Consider the following 23916-nt stretch of genomic DNA (forward strand, 5'->3'; position numbering starts at 1 on the left):
AAAAAACCTGTTTATTGAGTTGTTATGTGTTCGGGAGCTGTTTGTATAAGTAATGTGTATTCAGGTTTTTTCCTTCTTCTTCACGATAAAACAGTCGAAGCCGAGGCATTTTACCGCTGGCTCTTGGGTGGGAGTAATTGGGGCTGCGTCTACGAGAGGGCATCATGTTTTTCCAGGCTCTGATTTTAAATAGCCTGGGACAATGATTATTCTGCGGTGAAATGTTTCGAGTGCTGGAAAGGAAATTCAGTTTTCTCTGTCTGTTTCTGTCTTTTGTCCGTTCACTTTTCACACTTGCTTGCCCTTGCCTCACACACATATATACACTCACATTTATATATATATATATATATATATATATATATATATATATATATATATATATATATATATATACTTTATATACTGTATATATATATTATTATATATATATATATATATATATATATATATATATATATATATATATATATATATATATATATATATATATATGCTGTATATATACTGTATATATAGTCGGGTCTGTGTCCCTCCGGATATTTATGCATACATGCGAACACAATATTTATGAGCGTAAGCTCATGCATATGCATGCGCACAAGTATGTGCGTGCATGCGTGCGTGGGTGATACCGTCCGGCAGCAAACTCCATTTTCTAAGCGCTCTCATCTTCTTCTTCCTGTTCTTCTCCCTCCTCCTCTTCTTCCTCTTCTTCTTCCTGTTCCTGCATCAGATTCCCAATCCAATCAGTTGCGTCGTGCTCCTCATCTAATTACTAAAACGGCAAAGGATCCATCAGAACAATTCTTCCCTTTCTTAACTCGATTGCAGCCATGATGAAGAAGAAGAAGAAGAAGAAGAAGAAGAAGAAGAAGAAGAAGAAGAAGAGGAGGAGGAGGAGGAGGAGGAGGAGATTTATTCTCCTTCCTCCTCTCGAACTTTCCTTCCTTCTTCTTCTAAGAACGTCACGTACATAATGAACTTTGCTCCACACGGAAGGCGTTAATACGCCGGTGACGCAATAACACGCCCACCAGGCATATATCAACTTTAAGAGAATATTAATGCGTTCTGTTCTTCCTATTCTCTTGTATTCCTCGCGGACTTGGTGCTCGTCTTTCTGTTCTGTCTATTCTTTCTCTGTTCTCCTAGAATTTCTTTCCTCCTTCCGCACTCTACTTTTTCCTTGTCTTCCTTCTCCACTTCGTTAGTTTCTCATACGGACCTTCTCCGCCTTGTCTTCGTTCTACCACTCCCCTTCCACCTTTTCCTCTTTTTTTAGCCTCCTCCTATTCCACCTAGGCATCCTCCTCCTCCTCCTCCTCCTCCTACTCAATCCCTCCGACTCTTTTCTTCTCTTCCACTTCCTACTCTTCTACGATGGCAGAGCAAGTCCAGCAGTTAGTTTCTCTCTTCAATTGAATTTTCCCAAGATGTTTCTCCCCTTACTTTTCTTCCCAAGTTGGTTCTTCCCATTCCTTCCAATTTTGTCAAATTTTCCTGAGTTTTATCCATTCTCTAATTACTTGGCAATGCCATTTAGTAATAGAAAAACGTAACTCGCAATTTTAGCTTTCCCTCACATTGTTCGATTGGTTTAGAGTTAAAAATAAACTTATGTGAACAGATATAACCCTTGCAAATTAAATTACTATTTTATATATACAAAGATATCACATAAGGATGAGCCTACTTCATTACGGCATGTGTTCAGGAGGTTGGAATCAAGAATACTGATAGGAAATGAACGACTATTTTGAAATTTTGTGATATTACGGAGTTAGCACCTTCAACAACGAACTTTTCCCATTAAGGAATTTCAAAAGACTGAATAAACGGACTTGGGCCTTAACATTTAATACGTAATCTTTTCTTTGTAATGGTATCTCTATGTAATGATAGCAAAAATTCTATCTATGGAAGGTTTTCATAAGTAAAAGGCAAATCAAGTGTTTGCATGAAATAAAACACTTAAAAACGTATAGGAAACCCTTTTATATTTTGAAACACTTAAAAACGTATAGGTAACCCTTTTATATTTTTCTCGTCTGACATAATTATTAGTCACTGGCATGTTTTCGAGCGCGTGGAAAATTATGTGCTCAGTATGCAACATTTTCGTTTAATTTTTTTTTTATTTTTGAAATTTTAAAGTTGTGAAGATCGACTGTTCGTGAATTTTGTTTTTTAATTTCCGTAATTTTCAAGTTCGCGAATTATAATGCACTTATAAAAACTTCACTGATGAATTCTAAGGCGATAAGAAACTATAAATATCTCTAGAATGGATGTGAAATTAACAGACCATGTTTAAAATTTGCTATGTAATGACAATCACGATTTCAAACATAATTCACACTGTGCCCATTTTCAGTTAATTAAATAAAACAAATCTACATAAATACATAAATATATAGACTGACTTCTTCGTTAACAAAGATACAAAACCAAAAATGAACGTGAAAGCCGAAAATTTAAGCACAAAGGAAGCAATTTAGAAAACAAGAACCAAATATTGCATTACACGGAGCTGAAACCGAACAAATCTATTTCCAGTTCTTAGCGTTTAAGAATTCATGCCTCTGTTCTAATAACGGATAATCCTGATGTTTACACGTCATAAACAGAGGAACTGCAACGCTCACAGACGACCAAGGAAGCGAATGCCAACTGACAATATCAATAAAGCGATGGCGAAAAGGCGGATGCCGTAAACAAACTTGTATTCTAATCCCATACGCAAGGAATTTGATTCACGCTCGAATGACGTGAACTGCAGTAACATGAGTCGTGTTCAAAGTGACCCTACTACATCAAAAGCCGTGTGTGTACTAAAGTAAAAATGGATTTTACGGCATACAACAGCGTCTTTTATACATACTGCTCCTTCTGAGAATGTCCATCGCATAAAACGATGGGGCACAATCCGTAAAAGAGCTCGTATACTCTAACACCATACGGAAGACACTTGATTCATGCTCGAATGACACGAACAGCGGTAACCTGAGACGTGTCATGAGCATTTCATATCAGTCGATGATTGGATTTTGTCCTTAGCCATTTGTGCAGGACATAAACGGATTTCGCAGTGAAAAAAGAACGGTGTCATTAACACGTAATGTTATTTCTGAGTATGCTGAACCCATAAAAACAGAGTTTTTATGGGTTTAACATTTCAAGCGTAGTTTTTACCTATTGCTTTCTTTGAGTAAATCGAGACAGGGCTACTTTCAATATTGCAAACAGATTAGGAGACATGGAGAAAGTTATTGCTGATGTTAAACAATAAACAACAATATATGCCACTGCAGTAAACGTTTAAAACTTGGTGAATATCATGTTTGTGAAATAGTAATATTAATGCCAAGATACAGCCTTATATTTCCAAGAAAGTAATAATAATAATAATAATAATAATAATAATAATAATAATAATAATAATAATAATAATAATAATAATAATAGTGAGTAATCTCACTATCAAAAAACCCTAATCCTATTACTACTAATATTGTACTACTGCTGCTGCTGCTACTACTACTAGGAAGTAATAATAATAATAATAATAATAATAATAATAATAATAATAATAATAATAATAATAATAATAATAGAGTAATCTCACTATCACAGAACCCTAATCATACTACTACTACTACTACTACTACTACTACTACTACTACTACTACTACTACTACTACTACTAATAATAATAATAATAATTATAATAATACAATGGTTATAAAAATGAATATGGATAAGTCACTTACTGTGCCAAAACCATAGTAAAAACAAAAATAATAACACACCAGTACAAAGAGATATGAAATTATAATGATGATTTTTTATTAAAACAGCCATACTCCAAAAACTCCCGGGACTTACCGACCAATTACTAGCCATTTCATGTTCCGCTGTAACCCTGCGCCATGAGGCATGTCCCATTACGCAATCGATGAGTGACTATACACGATTTTTTTAAAGTAGAGAATGAGACAGCCCGTGCCATCGAATGCTTGAGACTGTCTCTGATGTTAAATACTGTTAATATATGTTAATATATTAACATAGTCCTGAGATTTACACCAGACCTCTTATTCCCTGTGAAGTACGGTCTTGAGATGCACAGCAGACCTCTTATCTTATATATAAAAGTGAATGTTTGTATGTTTGTATGTTAGTTTGTTTGTATGTTAGTGCACTATAGAAAACCGAACCACTCGACCGATCTTGACAAAATCTGGCACATGGCCATCATTTGACCCAACTTAGATAATAGCGTGGGTTTCAAACCCATACCCCAGCCCCCTTCCCCTTCCCCAATCCCCCTTCCCTTTGTAACTTATGTGCAAATGAACTATATGGGTTTATCTAAAATAATTTCATTTACAAGACAAACTCTGCGGGTTTATCATACCTCATTTCATGTACTCGATACCATAGAAATATATTATCGATAATGCTTCTCTTTCCCGTGTTTAATAATTCTGTATCAAGGTTTAGACAGTCACCACAGTAATACCTGGATACAAGGGACAGCCAGTACAGTAATCCTTGGATAATAAGGACAGACAGGATAGTAATACCTAGATAAATGGGACAGTCACCTGGATAAAAGGGACAGTAAGCACAGTAATACCTGGATAAATAGGACAACCACCACAGTAATACCTGGATAAATGGGACAGTCACCACAGTAATATCTGGATAAATGGAACAGTCACTACAGAAATACCTGGATAAAAGGGACAATTCGTACAGTAATACCTGGATAAAAGGGACAGTCCGTACGGTAATACCTGGATAAATGGGACAGTCAGCACAGTCATACATGGATAAAAGGGACAGTCGTCACAGTAATACATGGATAGATGGGGCAGTCACCATATGGATGTCTGGATACATTTGACAGTCAGCACATTAACATTCGGATAAAAAGGACAGTTAGCACAGTAATTTCTGGATAAAAGGGACAGTTAGCACAGTAACACCTGGATAAATGGGACAGTCAGAACAGTAATGTTCGGCTAAAAGGAACAGTCAGCAGTACGAGGAGGTGCAGGAACATTTTTCTGAGTCCTTCAGAGTTTTCCATGGCAGCGCCGGGTTGGTTGGCTAGTTCTCTATAAAGTACAGTCCTGAGGTTCACACCAAACCTCTTTTCCTATAGCACCTTAGGCATAACACTAGCCTAATTTGAGCAAAAATCCCCCATCATTTGTTATTCAATCTCCTGGCTGTTTTCTTCACATTTTTCCTTTTCCTAAAAGCATGTTTTGGTCAGCTGAAGACTGCCAAGGATAGTGCCATATGAATGTTTATGAGTTTTAATCACAATATATATAAACAAGAGAACAGAGATTTTCACATTCTTTAAGGAAATGTTATTACTTGAGCAATTTCAGATGGTGGAATTCTTGTAATCAAGGGTAATGTGGGGTATTTGCGATGAAACATGATGATTTCATGGCATGGCCGTATATGAACTGAAAGTATGTTTTCATAATACACAATTTAATGCAATTCAACCCCAAAAGGCAGTCGTTGATTTTACAAATTGCCTCGTCAATTCTTACTAGTTAAATAAAGAAAACATAGCATTGGATCCGCAATAAAGCTTCAACTGAGTTTCAATATCGCTTCCCAAACTTTAGCCTTGTTTTGATAGTGTTCTTTTCATAAGACAAGTTTTATTTGAAAAGATATTCGAAGTCATACTCCCCAAAATCATGGAGTGGATGTGAAAATGATGAACAGACGCTGAACTTACGTAATTCATACTCATATTTTCAGACGAAGCTTCATCGATATTACTATTATTCAAAATGTACTAACCTACAAGGAGAGCGGACTAGAAAGTCATTAACTATTGGAGCAAACTTCCACAGAAGAAAAACCTTTATGTGAAGATAAAAAAAAAAAAGGAAAAATATAAACATGAGGTCTAGGCAAGGCGGTGTCAGGCGAACAGTATTTTAGGTATATTAGTATTTTGCAGCCCAACTTTGTATTATTCTGCATTTAAATAATTATCCTGTATTTTTCTTTAATTTTTAAATGGTTAAAAATGATCATTTTTTTCAAAATTGGTGCAAAACTATCCCATATTTATCAGCTTTGTAAAAAATTAACAAGCATTTATCTGAAGTGGTGAGGAATTAACTAATATTTCTCTCAACTACAGCAAAAACTCATTTTTAATTGGTGCAAAATTATCTAACATTTTTCTTGAATTGGCGCAAAATTATCTAACATTTTTCTAGAATTGGTACAAAATTATCCGATGCTTTTCATAAATATGGGGAAATTTTAAATTGGTGCAAAATCATCCAGTGTTTTTCATTAGCTTATAGAAAATTATCCAATATTTTTCATCACGCCCAGCAAAGTTAACAAATATATTTCACAGGATGGTGCAAACCAATCCAATACGTTTCTTACATAGGTGTAAATTACCCAGAACTTTTCTTGAATTGGTACAAAATTGATGCCGGGAGGATGATGTCATTTCAGAACGAGGAAGTGTGACTGCAATTCTGCGACAAATACATGTTGCCGAGCTTCGGTGGCAAAATCATAAAGATGCCACGGAGCACCACCTTTAGTCACGGAATAAAATTAATCATTTCTCTCTTACTTTGCAGATATGCATTGGGAACGAGCTGAACATGAAAATCAGCAGATGACAGGTAAGACATATTATTACAAGTTTATAAACTTTTTCCACTGTTTTGTACTTGTTAATGCATATATATATATATATATATATATATATATATATATATATATATATATATATATATACATAAATATTTGTATATATATATAGGTATAAGCATACATGTATAATATATATATATATATATATATATATATATATATATATATATATATATATATATATATATATATATATAGATATATAATAAATATATACATACTAATCATAGAAAATATCTTAATTATTGATGTTTTTGGCTTTTCCACCTTTTCTGTGGCTCATACTCGAGCACCTACTTGGATAGATTTGTCTCCGATTCGTTCTTCGTCTATTTCTGATGTCGATGGCTTCCAAATCAAACACATACAATAATAACACTGATTATATATATATATATATATATATATATATATATATATATATATATATATATACAGTATATATATAACAATCATGAAAATATGGAACGTGATGAATATATAAATACAGACAAAATTCACGAGGGAAAGAAAAACAATGGAGTGCTGAGGCCTTCCGATTTGTCCCTTTACTTAGCAGCCCACTAAGTAAAGGGACAACAAATCGAAAGGCCTCGCAGCACTCCACTGTTACTCTTTCCTTTGTGGATTTTGTGTGTATATGTATATATATATAATTTAATTTTTGGGGGGTTGGGGGAGAATTATGTACTCTTCCCTTCAACTTCGCCACTACACAATACCCGATTCTTAGTTAGCTTTAAATTCGCATATCTTATCATTCTTTCCTTCCCAGATGCACTGTTTTCCTTTTGTCATTCGATTCTTTCCAGTGCCACACGTATGCATACTTCTGGCGCCATCAGCATCACATACTTTTTTTATCTACTCTTCTCCAGCTTCTCATTTATTCCCCATTTTTCCCTAACTTTACTCTCGTTTTGGTACAGGCCCTTCCTTCATCTTATTCTCTGTCCGTATATTCAACGGCTGTTTGAGTGTCTCTTGTTCAATCTTCGTTGAAAGTCATTCGTTTCGAGCGTTCCCGTTCATTTGGAAATATTACCCTATAACAACTATCGTGAAAGTAACAGCTGCAAGAGTAATGATAATAACAATGAAAGGAAAATAAAAAAAAAATAAAATAAGGATGCGAAAACATTCGGAATGGAGAGCGGACACGGGAACATCCGATACGAAACATGGAGGAGGAGGAGGAGGAGGAGAAGAGTGCCATTTTGGACCGAAAACATGGCACGGTCATGTGGAAGCGGAGCCATCGAGACATTCGCGACGAGCCATTTAGTTTTATTATTTTCTTTATACGCTGATATTAGAGCGAATTCGAGAGATAATTCCGTCGTTATGACGGAGCAAATATTCCCCCGGGCGCATATTACCGTCCCCGATTTGCATGGCGTTTTATAAATAAAAACCTCTCTCTCTCGGAAGCGTCCCGACGAATCGAATGGAAACATTCAGGCGAATTTATTGGAATGTAGCGGACTTCTTTTTTTTCCTTTATTGCCGAATTCAGTGGAATAGCGCGCGAGAGAGCGAAATGGCCCAGTTCGAAACGGTGCTTACAGAGCCCCCAAATCGCCGGCTGGTACACAAACTCCATCGGATGAATAAATATATAAAGCATTAATGCCGTACGGATGATGGAAGAGAATGTTTTTCATTCGACATTAAATGATGAGGTTATTGTAAGTTTGCACGCACTTTTTTTTTTTTTTTTGCAACGAACAAAGATGCGTTCGTAAAACAATTCAGAGCTATGGAGACACCCGGGATAAACATGGTAGAGAAAATGTCTGCAGAAGAAGAGGAAGAAGAAGAAGAAGGAGAAGAAGAAGGAGATCAAAGGTTTAACATATCTCGTGATTTTAGGCTCCGTTTCCCACTTTTAGAATCGTGACTCATTTCAAAGGTTGCTTCAAGAGATCCTGGTGCTTCCGTTCTGAAATTCGTCGTGAGAATCTGCTTCAGTAAGATAAGGCCAAATGACTGTTGCAGCGTATACAAACTATACATAATACATTAATGCATTCATACATGCATTTAGAACTGTAAAGTTTTCGGCGAAGTGAACGTTGAAGTTCATATTTACATACACATACACACACATATACGTGAACGCTTCCTTATGTATATAAATTATGTTAGTAATTATGATGGTTTTGAAGTGTGCACAAATATGATATTCATGAAAAGAGGTTTGGTCTGTACTTAGGCATATTTCTCTCTCTCTCTCTCTCTCTCTCTCTCTCTCTCTCTCTCTCTCTCTCTCTCTCTCTATATATATATATATATATATATATATATATATATATAATTAATTTATTATTATGTATATGTTAGTAATTATGATGGTTTTGGAGTATGCACAAATATGATATCATGAAAAAATGTTTGGTCTATACTTTAGCACATATCGCTCGATCGCTCGCTCGCGCTCTCTCTCTCTCTCTCTCTCTCTCTCTCTCTCTCTCTCTCTCTCTCTCTCTCTCTCTCTCTCTCTCTCTCTATATATATATATATATATATATATATATATATATATATATTATATATATATATATATATATATATATATATATATATATATATATATCTATTTATTATCTATTTAACTAACAATTAAGTTATTTTCTCTCCACAAACATATAATGTAGAGGACTCACAATCATTCAATCCGTTCACCCTTAAAAATCATATTTATTCAAACCGCTCTTTTAATTTCCTTACTTCCATCCTTTTTCACTTCTTACTTTTTACATTCCTCCCTTTGATCTCCTTTTCCTGAAAGGAATCCCGCTAAAATAATGATATCATAGTTTATTTTTTTGTAATTACAATCAATCCTATTTCGTCCACGTTTCCCCCCAGTGACCCAGCCGCCTTTCTTACCTAAGATATGCGAATGGCTCCCACATTCCAAAGCTACATTATCTTTCATTTTCGAAGGAAACCGCAACTATGCACTGAATGTCTTTTACGACGGGATCTGACGGAATATTACCATTTTAGGCTCCGTTGGAATGTCTTAAATTGATTTAGTTGAAGAAAATTATCTGACGAAATATCACCATTTTAGGCTCCGCTGGAATGTCTTAAATTGATTTAGTTGAAGATAATTATTGATTTAGGAAGCCAAAGAGCATTTGTAGGATGTAAAAAAAAAAAAATTGCCCATGTCATTAACCATCATTTTTCCTTAGAGGCTCGGCTATTCAGTCTAAGTGGTTTGCTGTTCAATCTGGCAGAAGTGCATTAGAGGTACATCGTATAACAATTTTGTCCTTCGTGCCAATAAAGAAAACATGTGTTTTCCTTTATGCCAATCAAGAAAACATGCGCTTTTTATGGGGCGAAGCTTGGGCACCGAAAATAAAATATAAGAGAATTCAACTCATTAATCTAGCTGAAAAGAGCCTTGCATTAATTGGAGTTGTAAAAAAAAAAGTAGGAAAAACAACCAAGCAGAGGAACAGAAGAAGGACCAAGAACAGAAAGAAATGCAGTTAACGATGACGTAAAGGGAAGAAGCTGACAGTGTAAGAAAAGATGGACAAGAAGAAGAAGAGGTGTGAGAGGAAGAGTAAAACAAAGATAAGGAAGGGAAAGGCAGAGGAGAAATGAAGAATCACACGCACATACACACTAATACGAAAGGAAAGGAAGAGAGGAAAAGATGGTGAGATATACGAGGAAGAAGGAAGAAAAGTAAGTGGATGGGTGGGGGAGGTCAATTCACCAGTCCGAGGGGGTTTGGGTGTGGGGGTGGAGGTTGGGTTGGGGGGGAGGGATTTGACGAGGTATCTTCGACAAATATAATTAACTTTGATGATATACACTAAGAAGTACTAGGACGTGTTTGCCCAGCGGGTTGTAAGACCTGTAAGATTACAAAGTCAGACGGAGGATTAGAGAGAGAGAGAGATAGAGAGAGAGAGAGACTTGAAAAGGCTTGAATGTTTGTAAGTTCATCGCATTTTATGTTGTGAATTGCGATTAAAGAGATTTACCATGTGATATTTATTTTTTTCTTGGGTATGATATTAATTTTTTAGTATAAATGTGTGCGTACCGTAATTAATTTTATTTTGCCACGTGTGTATGTATATATAATTAAAATAGCATTTAATTCACGGAAAAAATATAAATGAAATGTTAATGATCATAAAATTTTGAGCTTGACGATTGAAAGGATATACACATACTAATTTTTAGGTTTAAAAACTCGACAAAATACTTAACCGAATCCAAGACTCTCTCTCTCTCTCTCTCTCTCTCTCTCTCTCTCTCTCTCTCTCTCTCTCTCTCTCTCTCTCTCTCTCTCTCTCATTATGTCTTTAAAGAGCTATAAGCAAAATAATGCTGTTGCCTTTCTTCCTGACAGCAACGCTAAACTTATTTTCCAATCCTTATCTAGATGAATTTCATAAGGTTGCAATATACATGGATAGCGCTGCAATCAGCTGCTGCAACACAAATCGCAGCACTCTGAATTAGTAGTTGCTATTTCATTCAAATGAAGTATTTGCTACGAAATTACACGATGAACAGAGAGAGAGAGAGAGAGAGAGAGAGAGAGAAAGCCAAAGTCCAGTCACAGAAGTATTTGTTACAAGCCTGAGAGAGAGAGAGAGAGAGAGAGAGAGAGAGAGAGAGAGAGAGAGAGAAGCCAAAGCCCAGTCACAGAAGTATTTGTTTTAAGCCTGAGAGAGAGAGAGAGAGATGATGATATAAGCCAAAGTCCAGTCACAGAGTATTTGTTACAAGCCCGAGAGAGAGAGAGAGAGAGAGAGAGAGAGAGAGAGAGAAAGAGAGATGATATAGAAGCCAAAGTCCAGTCACAGAAGTATTTGTTACAAGCCCGAGAGAGAGAGAGAGACTCGGCATTTGCACTATCTCATAATCTTGAAAGTCAATCATAATTACGAGGATGTCTTACCATTCGGGAACAATGCCTAAACGCTCTGCGTCCGCTTTGATAACCGCACAGAAACAACGGGTGAATGGAAAGACTCCCACCAACCACGAGGAACAAAAGAGGATGAACACAGAAAAAAGAGAGAGAGAGAGAGAGAGAGAGAGGAAAAATTGAAAAGAAAAGAATCCGAATTCGTGAGAATGGTCAGACGAGGAGATGATGATAAAGAAGAAGGAGATTAAGGGAGGAAAAACGGGTCTTTGAAGGAGGTCTAAAGAGAAGTGTCTACACAAGGAGAGTGAGTGAGTGAGAGAGAGAGAAAGAGAGACAGTTGGGGGGAGGGAGACTGACAATGAAGTTTTCAGAGTCTGATCTCTAATAAAACAGAGGGATGAAATTAAAAACGGATTTCCTTCAGGGGTTAAAAATTAGTCAAAGAATGCAATGCAATGCACTAAGCTTAAACGCTAACCATGAAATGACTCACGATGATGAGTAATATTTGAAGTTTAAAAGGGTAGGTAAACTGACTTCATACAAATATGCACATTTGCATTAAAATAATATAAGCACGTCGCAAAAAGCAAACGCACAAGACGCATACATATTCACATATACATTGGTAAGAGAGTGGAGGCTTAAATAATGAAGGGTTACACAAAGCTTGGGTGTAAATGTTGGAATGAAAACATATAAAACAAAAGATGAAAAGATCATTTTCCACTTAGGACACAATTACCAGATTTCTGCCTCTCTCAGCAAAACAATTACCTGTTTTGCGTGACACTGCGACTCATGCAGCAGTTCTTCGAAAATGCATCCAGCATCAGGTTAACCGCCCCCCTCCCCCACCCGCCCCCCACCATGAACTGAGGCAATCAAGAAAGCAGTTCTTAGACCCATAAGATTACTATAGTTTTGTGCCAGTCTACCATCAACAGACAAATCTGCCTAAGTTTGCTTTGCCTGAAATGGATGTCTAAAACCTTCACTGTCAATGGACAACTGTACCAAAGTGTGCATTGCTACAATTTTGCGTACAAAACCTTTGAAGTCAATATATAATTGTGCCATTTGCAATAAACAAACAATTGTACCTTTTGTAATCAACATACGATTGTACCAGTTGCAATCAACATACAATTGTAACAGTTGCAATTAACATACAATTGTACCAATTGTAACAGTTGCAATTAACATACATTTGTAACAGTTGCAATCAACATACAATTGTAACAGTTGCAATCAACAGATAATGTTACCAGTTGCAATCAACAGATAATGTTACCAGTTGCAATCAACAGATAATTGTACCAGTTTGCATTCAACAGAACATTGTACGAGTTAAAATCAACAGACAATTATACCAGTATCTCCATTTCCAGAACTGCATTTATACACGAATGTACCACTGTCTCCACTGTCAAAACTGAGTTTACGAAGCTTATAATATTTAGAAATAGGTGTTTCACTGTTATCACTTCCAGAACGAGATGCATGAAACCATTACCATCCGCAGACAAACGTACCAGTCTCAACTGCCAAAACTAGACATGAACCAGTAACCACCAGGAGACAAATGTACCAGTGCCTTAATTGCCTTGATTGAATCCATAAATCCTTCGATATAAAAAAACCAACGAATCTGTGTCTCCACTGCCAAAGTTGGATATACAGTATAAAACGAAGCCCAAGAATCATTAGACCCAGCCCACTTACTCTGCCAATATGGAATCAATGAACCGTCACTGTTTCTCGATAAACCTTTCAGTACCTTTTCCGGAAAAAAAAAAATAAAAACATTTCGATTACATATCGACTACTTTGTTACGCACGGTGTTCCTATAATTTCTCTCTGTGTACTTGCGAAGTATTTCAACTGTACTACATTATTACATATTTATGTGAAAAGAGGGATCACGTCATAGAAGCCGTGAATGGCCTCATTTTGAAAGAATGTTTTCTATACAAGGATTATTGGGTCGTTTTGTACCTGTTCATTATGTATCTACGATATTACCTGGAGCTCTTAGCGTTTGCTTTCAGATCAGTTGCATGACATGTATTAAAAAAGGACACAAAGGGGTGAGATTTACCCAAATGGCGTTTTGTCATGAAACACTTGAATGGCAGAAACTGCTGGTATGTTGTGATTTTTATGCAGTAAATCTATGCGGCTGCATTTTCATCTAATACTACCGTGAGAAAGGCTACTGATACAAGTAGGTGAAAAAGCCCAACCATTGAAAATAATACAATAATACTATTACTACCGTCACTATCACCTCATTTAAAAGAGTAACAATCGAACAAGACGTGTTAATAGTATTGAAAGAAAGATGCAGAATTCTATGATTTTGGGGGAAGCCCAGGGCTGGCGGACTCCAAATCTATAGAGCCATTGTAGGACATATAGTCCGAGGTGAGACAGGTTAAGTTAGGCTGTAGCTCTGGGTAGGTTAATCAACTATGTTATTTTGCTAAATTTTAACTGTAAAGAACTCATGTAGTCTTACTTTTACTAATGACTTCTGCGACGTTTGCATCTCCTAACTACAGCACCTTAGCCACAGGATGAAGAAATGATTGCAGATTCTCTCTTGCCCATCATCCTACGACTGCGAGAAGAAGGAAAAATTAAACGATTTATATATTCACTAATCGAACTGCAGCTGAAATAAAAGGCATTAATGTTAGGTCATAAATTATTTCACTATAAAAAGCTTCTCCTAGGATAACTCAATATTGCCCAGACTGTAACAAAATAAGTTTTATCTTACTTCAAACAGAACATAGAATTTTAGCAACCCTTGTTATAGCATGTAATCTTGAAACAGAATAATCTCTGGCCTATCTATAATTCTCTATGAAAAACATTTGCAAGTGAAACGAGAAGTACAAGACAGCAATATATGACATGGGTGAGCTAAATGACAACAAATTTATTTTTATTCCAATTAAAAATATGAAACGGCAGAGTATGCTATTGCATCTTATCTAATTCTTAGAATTAATACGGCTGTAGTTCTAGGCATTTTAATGGAGAAACAGAAGAGCATTTTCATCTTATCTTTGCTATTTCCCTGCCTTTCGCTGCTGTTTTGCTATTTCAAGTTATTAACATAAATTATTATATCTTTCTGTGGCCCTATCCACTGAACAGAAAAGCATTACGTTTTGGCATAATGTTCTGGATTTCAGATAAAAATGATGGATAGATAGATAGGTAGGAAGATAGACAGATAGAAAGATAGACTAATATACAGATAAATTAATTTTGGTAGATATGTAGATGAATTTAAATGGTAAAAATCCAACAAATGTTGGGCGTAATTAAAAAATTACTCACAGTGACAGATTACATGATTATCTGATTTCCCACACATTACTGAGAAAACTACATACTAACTTACTGCAGATTTACTGATATTTTCCTTAAACTATAATTATAGTATTATTTACTGCAACCCTGATTTTCCTGTAACCTAATATACTGGTGACCTTAAATATCTTAGTCATATTGGAATAATGAATCCTATTCTAGAATACTCGAAAGTACTAGAACCTGAGAATTCTATGTTTCATTTTTTTACCCTGACTAGAAATACATTTTTGACCTGAGAGTTCTAGGTTTAATATTTTTACCCTAACTAGAAGTACATTTTTGACCTGAGAATTCTAGGTTTAATATTTTTACCCTGACTAGAAGTATATTTTTGAACAGAAAATTCTAGGTTTAATATTTTTACCCTGACTAGAAGTACATTTTTGACCTGAGAATTCTAGGTTTAATATTTTTACCCTGACTAGAAATACATTTTTGACCTGAGAGTTCTAGGTTTAATATTTTTACCCTGACTAGAAGTACATTTTTGACCTGAGAATTCTAGGTTTAATATATCTACCCTGACTAGAAGTACATTTTTGACCTGAGAATTCTAGGTTTAATATTTTTACCCTGACTAGAAGTACATTTTTGACCTGGGAATTCTAGGTTTAATATATTTACCCTGACCAGAAGTACATATTTGACCCGAGAATTCTAGGTTTAATATTTTTACCCTGACTAGAAGTATATTTTTGAACTGAAAATTCTAGGTTTAATATTTTTACCCTGACTAGAAGTACATTTTTGACCTGAGAGTTCTAGGTTTAATATTTTTACCCTGAGTAGAAATACATTTTTGATCTGAGAGTTCTAGGTTTAATATTTTTACCCTGACTAGAAGTACATTTTTGACCCGAGAATTCTAGGTTTAATATTTTTACCCTGACTAGAAGTACATTTTTGACCTGAGAATTCTAGGTTTAATATTTTTACCCTGACCAGAAGTACATTTTTGACCTGAGAATTCTAGGTTTAATATATTTACCCTGACTAGAAGTACATTTTTGACCTGAGAATTCTAGGTTTAATATTTTTACCCTGACTAGAAGTATATTTTTGAACTGAAAATTCTAGGTTTAATATTTTTACCCTGACTAGAAGTACATTTTTGACCTGAGAGTTCTAGGTTTAATATTTTCACTCTGACTAGAAGTACATTTTTGACCTGAGAATTCTAGGTTTAATATTTTTACCCTGACTAGAAGTACATTTTTGACCTGAGAGTTCTAGGTTTAATATTTTCACTCTGACTAGAAGCACATTTTTGACCTGAGAATTCTAGGTTTAATATTTTTACCCTGACTAGAAGTGCATTTTTGACCTGAGGATTCTAAGTTTAATATCTTTACCCTGACTAGAAATACATTTTTGAGTTTCCCTAATAATGACATAAAATACTTCAAAATTTTTATTTCCTCTATATAATTCTCGGGGTTCCCAGATTTGTATATACTTGCAACACAACTCTTTAGATGTCTAATTTCTATCAGAGCTATTTACACAGTTCTAGTATTTCAAACAGTTCTAGAATCACTAATATACGTAATTATCATGGCTTCATATGAATATATGTGTGTGAGTGTGTCTGTGTGTGAGATGTGCATTAGTATGTATAATATAAAATCAGAGGCAAGAATTTTGTAAGATATATTTTACCATTTACACTATAAAAAAAAATTAAACCATCTCTATGAGTATAACAATAATGAAATGGAAGGGAAATGTACCAAATGAGAAATATCTTTATGTATTCAAATTGAGTGAATACGACCTGGTTCGTAATAATAATAATAATAATAATAATAATAATAATAATAATAATAATAATAATAATAATAATAAAAATAAATAAAACCCGATTATTAGTTCGTTTTACATTCGCATATCTCATTTTTTAAACTGAGTGAATACGACCTGGTTCGTAATAATAATAATAATAATAATAATAATAATAATAATAATAATAATAATAATAATAATAATAATAATCCTTTATTGCTCAAAATTTCCAGTGACAACTCATTTACAACTTGTGCTATTTAAATTGCGTGTTATTTTCTAGAACTTAATCAAAATAATTTCACATTTAACTTTATAATTACACAGGTGAAAATGCGGAATACAGAAAAGTTACCAAAATACTGTTCAGGTTTTATTCATTAATGAGTGAAACTAATAATATGAAAAGCGTTATCTCCAGAAAGCATCATAATATTAAAAAACACAGGAAATTAATTTTGTCTCATTATTATTAAAAAAAATGTTTACCTTAATGAAACAGCTGTATGAACTTCGAAACCAAGAAATCAAGCGACACGCAAAAATTTAAAATTCTAGGTATCATTCTTGATTGCATATTCACTGTTGAGAAACAAGTTCGACCTATCTCTTCCCTAACTGGACAAAATATCGGTATACTGAGAAAGTGTTTTAATATTTTTTTTTAGAGATTTCTCTTTCCTGAGCAAATTTGTTTAATCTTTTATTTAGCCATGCTTTGAAAATTCTCCTGTTTGGTCTTCAGCAGCTTACCCTAATAGCCCAATTACCTTATTGAGCATATTGTATATTTCGTAACTCTAATAATCCACTGGACTGAGATCTTCCTCGACTATACCATCCACCACGTATACTGCCCTAAAATGGAAAACTGCAGTATCTGCAAAATTTTCGAAATTGAGATATGCCACCTATTGGCCTCGTGAAACACTAATACTCAAGTTACTGAAGTTTCAGAATGATTCTTCAATGCTTTCCACGAGTATTTAGGGCGTCCCATTTGCAGTTGCTGCAAAATCAGTGGTAAGGCAAGGGAGTATCTACCATTTGTCTCAGTTTTGTATTTTTGCAGATACTGCAGTCTTCGATTTTAGGGCAGTATATATGCAGATAAATTCTAATACTCTTGCGTTTTCTTTTGCGAGGTTCAATGCCATGCAGGTTTCTAGGAGACTGACTCCTGGTGTGGTTAAGTTGCGGAACGATCTCTCTAATTCTGTAGTTAAATCGCTAAAACTAACGAAGTTCAAAATTCGGTACAAACGCTTTTTCGTTTAGCCGGCTGGCATGAATCTCAGTTCTTAGTTTATTCGTTATTTCTCTAAAATTTGTTGCTGATTATCTTATTTTTTCTTATCAGTAGTTTAACATCAACTTCTCAATTTCCTTTTCTGAACTAGGGCGCTTTCCGTACCTGAATCCTTGGGCTTGTAGCATTTTTTTTCTAAATTTGCAGCTTGGTTTGTAATGATAATAAATAATAATCAAAGCCAACCTTATAAACAACAAGCACCAAATAACGTGATAATAAGTACCAAAAATATTTGTCATAAATTATCGCTCTATTTTTAGCAACATCGTCGCTAGTAACGAGAACTTGACAACAACCACTCAACAACAGTCACAGGACTAAAACTGTCAAGGATGTGCAAGTGATGTAATATGAGGAAACTGAAATTATTATTATTATTATTATTATTATTATTATTATTATTATTCAGCATATGCATGCATCTTTCCAAGACCGTACCAGAACAACAGCCTAATTGAAGAATTTGAAATTATCATTGTTGTTGTTGGCTCACATTCATATTATGGACTGAGCCACAAAGGTTTAACTCTTAAACAAGCTCCCAAATACTAAAATATTTGCATGTGCAAAAAATAGCGATGATATTAGTGAAATTTCCTTTATATATTTGTGATGGCAATTACTGATAATGCTATCTCAAGAATATACACCATCGAAAATTTTCCTCTATTACTGCGCGGTTTGGAGACTGAGTATGTATTGGTATCTGTGTGTATTTTATACATATGTATATATATATACATATAATATATATATAAGTATATACATATATATATAAGACATAATTATACATACATGAATTATACACAAGGTCGTTCTTTGAGAAACGTATCTTTAAAGTAAAATTATATTAAAAATCACCTCTGAGTATTTTTTCTTTCCGTGAAAGCAAGCGCACTGGCAAGCTGTTCTCCTAGACAGGGGCTGTCTAAAGGACCAAGATTTGCTGTAAAAGATCGTCTGTCGACAGGGAACGATTTTATTGATACAAGCGAGCATCTGCTGATACGTACGATTTTTTAAATGCATTTTTTTAAAACCCAGTCTCTAGCAACAACATACATTTTGTTTTATAAAAGACCGCCTGTTCGGAAGCAGTTGAATTTTTCTTGCGTTACACGAGAGTAAATAATGGCTTCCATGCTAATTAATTATGTTTTTATCTTCTTCATTTTGCACCCTGCTAATCTGGGTCATGTAAGAGAGTTTCGTTGAAGAGGAAACTTAATCCCATGAAAAAAAAACGAAATGTTCACATTTCATGTAGCTGTATGGATATGATAATAATTAACCACTATCTCTCTTCCTTTTAATATATAATATATATATATATATATATATATATATATAATAAATTATATATATATATATATATATATATATATATATATATATATATAATATATTATAACATATATATAATATAATGTTGAACAAAACGAAAAAAAGTGATATATACCAAATGAAAAATAAATATGCCTGAAAGATAAAATAAAAAGCGCACAGTATATCATCATATAACCCTAATTATCCTCATTAACACTTTCCGACGTTACCCCCGCAGTTGCCTAACTCATTTTCGGAAAAAAACAACCTATATAATATTTGGATAGGACGGCCAAGATTCTCTGGGCTGTATGATAGCATTTTCCATCCGCGTTATTCGCCAACTCGCTTCAAGATACGGCGCGAGATTGTCGCCGTGGAGATGGAGCAAGCCTTGCGTAACTTGTTTTAGATTATAAAGATAAACTTAATCTCGTTACAGGATCATTATTCTCTTCTTTGGACGCCGTCTCTTCGCTCGCAGGAGACACTCTTCTACTTCGGTGTGAGCGGTGCCATTTTGTGTGGCGTGCATTGAGAATGGTGCCATATTCAAATCTCTTTATTCTTTCCTATCTATTTTTTTGTTGTGCGGGTTGGCGCGTGCCAACACGCAAGTTATCTGTGTATAATGAGCTCGGAGTAAGTATGAATGCATTGTTTGTGCCACTCCGTTTAAGAAAATGCTTACCGTTTGAGCATTTCTTTGCTTAGTATGATCAACTTGAGTGTGTTCAACGTTATGTGGGTATGGGGTTGTTCTTGAGTGTGTTCAACGTTATGTGGGTATGGGGTTCTTGAAAATGTGTGTGTGTGTTCATGCAAATGCATTTCGTCTATGTACTTTTGTACATCAGAAGATATGGCTGGAAGTGTGCTTTCCTTCAAGACAGACTATAAAATTTAGGCCACAGGCCAAGCGCTGGGACCTATGAGGTCATTCAGCGCTGAAAAGGAAATTGACAGCGAAAAGGTATGAAAAGTGTAACAGGAGGAAAACCTCGCAGTTTCACCAAGAATCAATAGTCAGGAGTGTGTGGGGAAAGATCCGAAAGTAAGATGGAAGAGAAAGAATATGAACGGAGTTACAATAAAAGGAACGAAAGGGGTTGCAGCTAGGGGCAGGCGGCTTTCCCTCAAGCCTCAACTATTCTAGAATGGTCCTTGTTGCAATCACTCTTCGGTAGATTCATCAAAATTGAAGTCACCATAAGAATGCACACCTTATTACACTCTCTGGAATTCAACCCTGGATTAAGAACCGTTAAAATAATACTTGCAGTTTTCAAAGTAACGACGCCAAGAGCATTCAATCAAGAGTTAACACGACAGTGTTCTCATTCACAACACTACTAAATGGAACAGTTTCTGCTAGTCTTATCGCCATAATTCTAGCGTACAATAATGTTACTGAAAGATCAAAACCCTTTTATGTAGTTACCCACTCGTAACTGCGACATACCTCAAACTACAGTTATATGAACACTGTCGATACCAAAACCTTGTACCGGCGAATTAGCCATCACAAGTATCTCAACAATTGGATTTACCTAGACACGACTCTATCCATACCAGTCCTAATTTCCTAAAGTTGTTCGTTTGCCTTTAAAACTAATTCCGTATTTCAACTAACGTCTAAATCCAACAATTAATTCATCAGAATGTCAAAACGGTACTGCCGTTGGGTAAATTTGTGTATATAGCGAAGTCCCTTAATAAGCTAGTTAGTACCACCGTAACTATTTGTAACCGATTCAACCATCTGGCTCACCACACCAAAAATATACACCTCTACGTTCATGTATATTCAATACACTGAAATTTGCATTTACGAAACTTTTCTCTCGGTACTCTCTGCTAGCAGTTAGGATTTTAAATGCCCAGTTCAGTACTTAATTTCAATCACCAGCTCTTATTCATACCTTGCACTTAACCCGTTTTGATTTGTTCCGGTACAAAACATCTGCTCTTAGTGGAATTAGCTTCATTTATGTAAACTTATGGTACCTCAATTCATGGCACAAGTAATTAAACCGTGACATATGAAAACAGCACCAACAACTCTGTGTTCATTATCTGCCTTCAGGTGTTTCAAGACAACAGTGTTAAATTATTCCTAACATGTTCCACGTAGTTACTTCATGTTCTGATGTACTATGATTACATTTCAGATTTTGCCATTACAACATTTACCTAGCTTATGCATAAAATGGCCATAATATCAGGTATTTTTACCACTGATCGACTGAATTGAATTACATAAATTAGAGAATAATCAGTCATCCTTAAACCTGAACTTCATATCACTACAGCTTTACTTTCAGCTAAGTTTTGAACTTAACCCTGAATATTTATTACTAGAGGCTCACACCTAAGTGTAAAAACGTTGATCACTTAATAAAGGAAACTCCATTAAATGGTATAAATTAAGGAATATTCAGCATCTTGCCGTTTTATGCAAAACCTTAACTATACGCCCTTTTAAAGGAAGATTTTTTCATTTAGCTAAAAGTATGTACATTTTAATATCAACTATAACCTTGCATTCCATCCCATATTCTAAGCCTTTTTTTAAAGTTAGCAGGTACTTAACGTCATCCTTATTAAACCTTGTTACTAATACACCATATATATAATTAAAATAGTTATGCTTTAGGACAATTTTAATGGTTAGCATACCAAGAACAAACTTAATTCTGTATTTTAATGGTTAGCATTCAGAGAAACTATACTAACAGCAAGCTTTTCCAACGATAGCCTCCAAATCGCCTGCCAAGTTCTCAAAGCTGGGGAACAATATTAATGAGATCCTCGAAGACTTGTTTTGCTAAGTTTCCCATTTGCTACTGCACTGGTACCTGGACGGTGATGTTCGAGAACGTTGACCACGGGGGTGTACTCACTCCACTGCTAGACCTACAAGAAAATATGGCAGCTGTAAACCGCATCGTCGAAGACTCTTAACCCTAAGTTAAGAAATTACTTAACTGTCTAGCTAAAAGGCAACTTCTAAATATGAATGTTGTCACTGCTTTGGTACAGTACAAAAGACAAATAAGTATTTTGCTTACAGCATAAGAAAGCTAAATGAAATTCCGTAAAAGCTTAAAGAAATTTTAAATATGAATGTTGACTCAGCTTCGGCACAAAAGACAACAGGTAAGTATTTAACTTAGAACACGGCAAGAAATCTAAATGAAAAAACGTAAAAGCTTTAGTTTTAAACTTAAAAAATCAATTTTAATTCTAGATCAAAATTACACAAAACTAAGAGTCACTTTATGAATTCCTACATAAGCTATTGAACAAAACAGGAAACTTTAATTTGGTTAGTTTTGTTTGGGTTAGTAAAGGTATGCAAGCCCCCCTCTGACATACGGTAAGTTTAAACTTACCGCATGTCAAAAGGGACATCCTCCCCCACCAGGGGCCTCGCCCCAGATGGGGGAGGATTAGCTTGCTTTAGGAATTATGAAAGCAAAAATTAGAATGAAACTCACCAGGTACACTGGTATACTATACCCATCTCCTCTTGACAGCTTCGTTGAAGTCAGCATCAGCAGCAGCCCAACACTTCTGAAATGAGAGAATGCATCATAAAATAAATATATTAACCACTAAACACCGATTAACTGATGATCAGAACCAGACTAGTGTGTGGCCTAACAAAAGGCTCTTAACGCATACATAAAGCAAACACCGGAATATGAGAAACCTACCCTTGTAGAAAGACAGTTAAACACCCCGGTCCTCGTAGAAATACAGCATAACCCCTCGCATCTTGTAGATAGACAGCTCAACACTTCGCGCGACCAGACGACTCAACTACACTTCCCACCGCCGGACACTTGAGTGGTCGAGCAACGGTCCTATTCGTTGTAACGAAAACACAAGTTTCCAGCCAAGGACGGTCAAGTCCATACACTTTTCTTCACCGTCCTCTTTCAAGTCGGTACTTGGCAACTGCTACCAATATCCTTACGTCAAGACTATTCCGCGCTCAATTCGAATGGTAGTTTCGCTACTAGTGCTTTACAAAATGTATCCGTTATGTTAGTAATTTATTTCCTTTTTAAGGAAATAGCTTGGTATATACTTTTGAACAAATTACCACATATGTTACAGGAAAAAGTTATGCCAATTCTGTCTGTTGTTTTAGTCCTGGTTTTATTCTACTGCAGAGAGAGAGAGAGAGAGAGAGAGAGAGAGAGAGAGAGAGAGAGAGAGAGAGAGAGAGAGAGAGAGAGAGAGAATTATTCCTAGTAACAACACGTTTCCCTCGATCTTTCTTCGGATGCTTCATAAGAAATCGGATTCAACATTAATTTACCAAGCTATATATACCATAACACTAAAGAAAATATTTATCGCATACAACGGAAATCAACTTAGAACATTTGTTCTTGACTTGTTACAGACTTGTTACATGTCAAAGACCAAGAGGCCTATAAAAAAAAAAAAAAACTCATG

General features: G+C 35.2%; 1 protein-coding gene and 2 long non-coding RNA genes across 3 annotated transcripts in view; 1 reads left to right on the forward strand and 2 right to left on the reverse strand.

Moving 5' to 3' along the window:
- Window positions 1-14262, reverse strand: part of LOC136847193 (uncharacterized) — a 479536-nt gene extending 465274 nt beyond the window's left edge. The window contains exon 1 of the mRNA XM_067118628.1: window positions 14158-14262. Within this exon, the coding sequence (XP_066974729.1) occupies window positions 14158-14187 (30 nt within the window). The 5' untranslated portion in view covers window positions 14188-14262. The remainder of the gene's footprint in view (window positions 1-14157) is intronic.
- The window catches only part of LOC136847194 (uncharacterized), a 129175-nt gene that overhangs the window by 53519 nt on the left and 51740 nt on the right, over window positions 1-23916 (forward strand). The window contains exon 3 of the long non-coding RNA XR_010855651.1: window positions 6648-6692. This is a non-coding gene — a long non-coding RNA (uncharacterized lncRNA). The remainder of the gene's footprint in view (window positions 1-6647; window positions 6693-23916) is intronic.
- Window positions 22082-23301, reverse strand: LOC136847009 (uncharacterized). The gene is made up of 3 exons (XR_010855572.1): window positions 23166-23301; window positions 22947-23022; window positions 22082-22362 (listed from the first exon to the last, which is right to left on the reverse strand). It is a non-coding gene; the product is annotated as an uncharacterized lncRNA (long non-coding RNA).

This window comes from Macrobrachium rosenbergii, chromosome 16 (assembly GCF_040412425.1).
Source record: "Macrobrachium rosenbergii isolate ZJJX-2024 chromosome 16, ASM4041242v1, whole genome shotgun sequence".
Classification (NCBI taxonomy): Eukaryota; Metazoa; Arthropoda; class Malacostraca; order Decapoda; family Palaemonidae; genus Macrobrachium; species Macrobrachium rosenbergii.